General features: G+C 64.2%; 1 protein-coding gene across 1 annotated transcript; it reads left to right on the top strand.

Moving 5' to 3' along the window:
• Nucleotides 1–399: 399 nt before the first annotated feature.
• On the top strand, nt 400–3,342 carry LOC134078956 (protein phosphatase 1 regulatory subunit 29-like). The gene is made up of 2 exons (XM_062535124.1): nt 400–2,595; nt 2,644–3,342. The coding sequence occupies exons 1-2, from the start codon at nt 400–402 to the stop codon at nt 3,340–3,342; spliced, it is 2,895 nt and encodes a 964-aa protein (XP_062391108.1).
• Nucleotides 3,343–3,552: the final 210 nt, after the last annotated feature.

The raw sequence follows: 3,552 nt of genomic DNA, 5'->3' as shown, positions 1-3,552 counted from the left end.
TCGTCAGCCTCGAAGACCTAAAATGGGGACCGCACCTGCTGCCATGTGGGCTGTACAACTGTAGAGAACCCCCCGGAGAACCCCCTTTTTTCCTTTTTACCCGTGTCACTGTGCTCGGACCTCACCCTCTCTCTTTCTTTCTCTCTCTCTTTCTCTCTCTCTCTCTCTCTCTCTCTCTCTCTCTCTCTCTTTCTCTTTCTGTATTGTGTCTTCTCTATACCCCACAGCAGCCTTTTCCTTTTCTGTTCCTTTGAAAAGAAAACAGAAAAATTGGACCCACACCCTTCTAGCACAGAATCTTCTCTTTTTTTCCGGCACGTTTCGTGACTATTTTTTTTTTTCTACTCTCGAGGAAAAGCCTCCAACCCCCCCCACCCTTGTCCAGAGCTAGCTCGTAGCATGGCCAGCAGCAGTAGGACCAGCACCGCCCCGCCACCCAGCCTCCCGCTCCTCCTGGGCCTGCTGCCCACCGTGGCGCTCCTCTCGCTGGGCCTCGTGGGCCTGGCGCGCGGCGACTGCTGGCTCATCGAGGGCGAAAAGGGCTACGTGTGGCTGGCCATCTGCAGCCAGAACCAGCCGCCGTACGAGACCTTCCCGCTGCAGATCAACAACACGGTGCACGACCTGCGCCTCAACGAGAACAAGCTCAAGGCCATCTTCTTCAGCTCGCTCAGCCGCTTCGCCAACCTCACCGACCTCAACCTCACCAAGAACGAGATCTCGTACATCGAGGACGGCGCCTTCGCCAGCCAGGCCAACCTGCAGGTGCTCCAGCTGGGCTACAACAAGCTGACCAACCTGACGGAGGGCATCATGCGCGGACTCGGCCGCATGCACAGCCTCTTCCTGCAGCACAACCTCATCGAGGTCATCGCCAACAACGCCTTCTGGGAGTGCCCGAGCCTCGCCAGCCTGGACCTGTCGTCCAACAAGCTGGCGCGGATCGACCCCACCACGTTCACCGTGCTCAGCCGCCTGAGCGTGTGCGAGCTGGCCAGCAACCCGTTCCACTGCGGCTGCGACCTCTTCAGCTTCCTCACCTGGCTGGAGGCGTTCAACAACGTCACGCACACCTACGACCGGCTGCAGTGCGAGTCGCCCAAGGAGCTCTTCACCTACCCGCTGCTGAGCCCCGTGCCCGGCCATGGCCGGAACGCCCGCACCATCCTGGCGTCCGTCTGCCGGGACGGCGTCATGGGGATGACCTCGCTGCCGCCCGACCTGGACGGCTCCGGCGGGGTGGCGGACATCGCCGACCTCTCGGGGCCGTACCACCAGCCCACGGCCACCTCCCCGTCCAACCCCTCGTACAGCATCAGCCTCAAGGTGCAGATGGTGGGCTCGAACGTGGCCAAGCTCCTGGTCCAGCTGCCCAGCCCCTACAAGAAGATGTACATCCTCACCGAGTACAACCACAGCAGCGCGTCCGACGTCCGCAACCTCAAGAGCAAGAAGGAGGTGGTCACCCTCGAGAAGCTGACGCCGCAGACCAACTACACCTACTGCGTGGCGTCCATACGCAACTCGCAGCGCTACAACCACACGTGCATCGACTTCGCCACCCGGCCCGCGCCGCTGCAGGTCATCAGTCCCTCGACCACCACCCACTACATCATGACCATCCTGGGCTGCCTGTTCGGGATGGTCATCGTGTTGGGCCTGGTCTACTATTGCCTGCGGCGGCGCCGGATGCAGGAGGAGAAGGAGAAGTCCATCAGCGTCAAGAAGACCATCCTGGAGATGCGCTACGGGCCCGAGGCGGCCGCCGCCAACGACCCGGATGCCCTGCAGAAGCTCCACGAGCAGACGCACCACCAGCAGCAGCAGCAGCACGGCAAGATGCCCTCGTCCACGTCCTCCAGCCTGGGCATGCTGCACGGCTCGGCCAACACCAGCACCTCGCGGCTCTCCTCGCTGCCGCAGGTGGAGAAGATGGCCACCGCCTTCTCGGAGGCCATCGCCGCCAGCAAGGGCAACTACATGGACATCCGCACCTCGGCCGGAGGAGGAGGCGGAGGGATCGGGGGCGGCGAGGTCTGCGACGGAGGCCTGACGGGATTGGCCGGGGGCATCCTGCGGGGCGAGAACGGACCCGATGGCGGGGAGGACTCGGACGACGACGACGACGGCCGGGGCTCCACGTCCGAGATCTCCACCATCGCCAAGGAGGTGGACAAGGTCAACCAGATCATCAACAACTGCATCGACGCGCTCAAGCTCGACTCGGTGGCGGTGGCAGCGGCGGCAACGACGGCGGCAGACAACCCGGTCCCCGCCTCGCCTGCCTGCATCACGACTCTTCCCCAGAGGCTCATTCCCCTCTCCCCTGGCATCACCGAATCCTGCAAGGTTCTGGCATCGCCCAAACTGCCCCATCCGGTCCCGGTGATTCCTCTGGTTCTGCCGCTCCTGGAGCGGCCCGGGATCAGCGGAGGGGGGTTCCTCTCGCCCCCCTACCGGGACCCGCCCCCCGCCTCGGCGACACGCCCCCTGCAGAGGCAGCTGAGCGCCGACGCCGCTGTGGTGGTCATGGCGCCCCCTAGCGGCAAGGCGCCTCGCTGCAGCGTCTCCTCCTCCTCCTCGGCCGGCGGTGGTGTTAGCGTTCCTGGCACTGGTCACTGCGGCCCGTCGAAGAACGGCCAGCGCATATTCAGCCTGGATGTGCCCGAGCAGCGGAGCCCCGGGGCCCGCAAGTACGCCGACCAGGGCAGCCCGGGGAGGGCGGGGTTGGCAGCGGGGGCGCGGTGCGGCGAGGTGCCCATGGAGAGGCTGCCTCTGGTGGGTGTCCAGGGCTGTGGCGGGGGGGCAGGTGGTGACACCAGGGGAGGAGGTGGTGGCGGTGGGGGCAGTGGTGGTGGGGGTGGCAGCTGTGTCGGTGTCGGAGGTGTTGGAGGTGTTGGAGGTGTTGGAGGTGGTGGTGGTGGTGGTGGTGGAGGCACTGGTCAGCCGCAGCAGCACCACCTGGAGGTGCACCCAGACTACCACTGCTCAGAACACCGGCACTCCTTCCCTGCCCTCTACTACGAGGGCGCCGCCGACTCCCCCGCCCAGAAGGCCTCCTTCCTCAAGCCCCTCACACGCACCAGGAGGGACGCCGCCTACTCCCAGCTCTCGCCCCGGCACCACCACCACTACTCGGGCTACTCGTCCAGCCCCGAGTACTCGTCTGAGACCACCCTCAGGATCTGGGAGCGCTTCCGCCCGTACAAGAAGAGCCCCAGAGAGGAGGCCTACATCGCCGCCGGGCACGCCCTGCGCAAGAAGGTCCAGTTCGCCAAGGACGAAGACCTGCACGACATCCTCGACTACTGGAAGGGGGTATCCGCTCAGCAGAAACTGTGAATCGTGGGGGAGTCGGGGGTGGGGGATCACGTCAACAGCAGCAACAGTAGTAGTATAGATGAAGAACAGCAGGGAAATGTTGGGGGGGGGGGGGGGGGTGATAGATTTTGATCACTTTGGAGGGAGCTCTTGAGAAAGCAGAGCAGGCTCCACTGCCAGGTGCTTTTTGGTCTCTCATGGCCACCATAGGAACAACTGTTTGGGATAACC

This window comes from Sardina pilchardus, chromosome 1 (assembly GCF_963854185.1).
Source record: "Sardina pilchardus chromosome 1, fSarPil1.1, whole genome shotgun sequence".
NCBI lineage: Eukaryota > Metazoa > Chordata > Actinopteri > Clupeiformes > Clupeidae > Sardina > Sardina pilchardus.
Note: the sequence above shows the minus strand (reverse complement) of the source record. Positions and strands in the feature narration are given on the sequence as shown.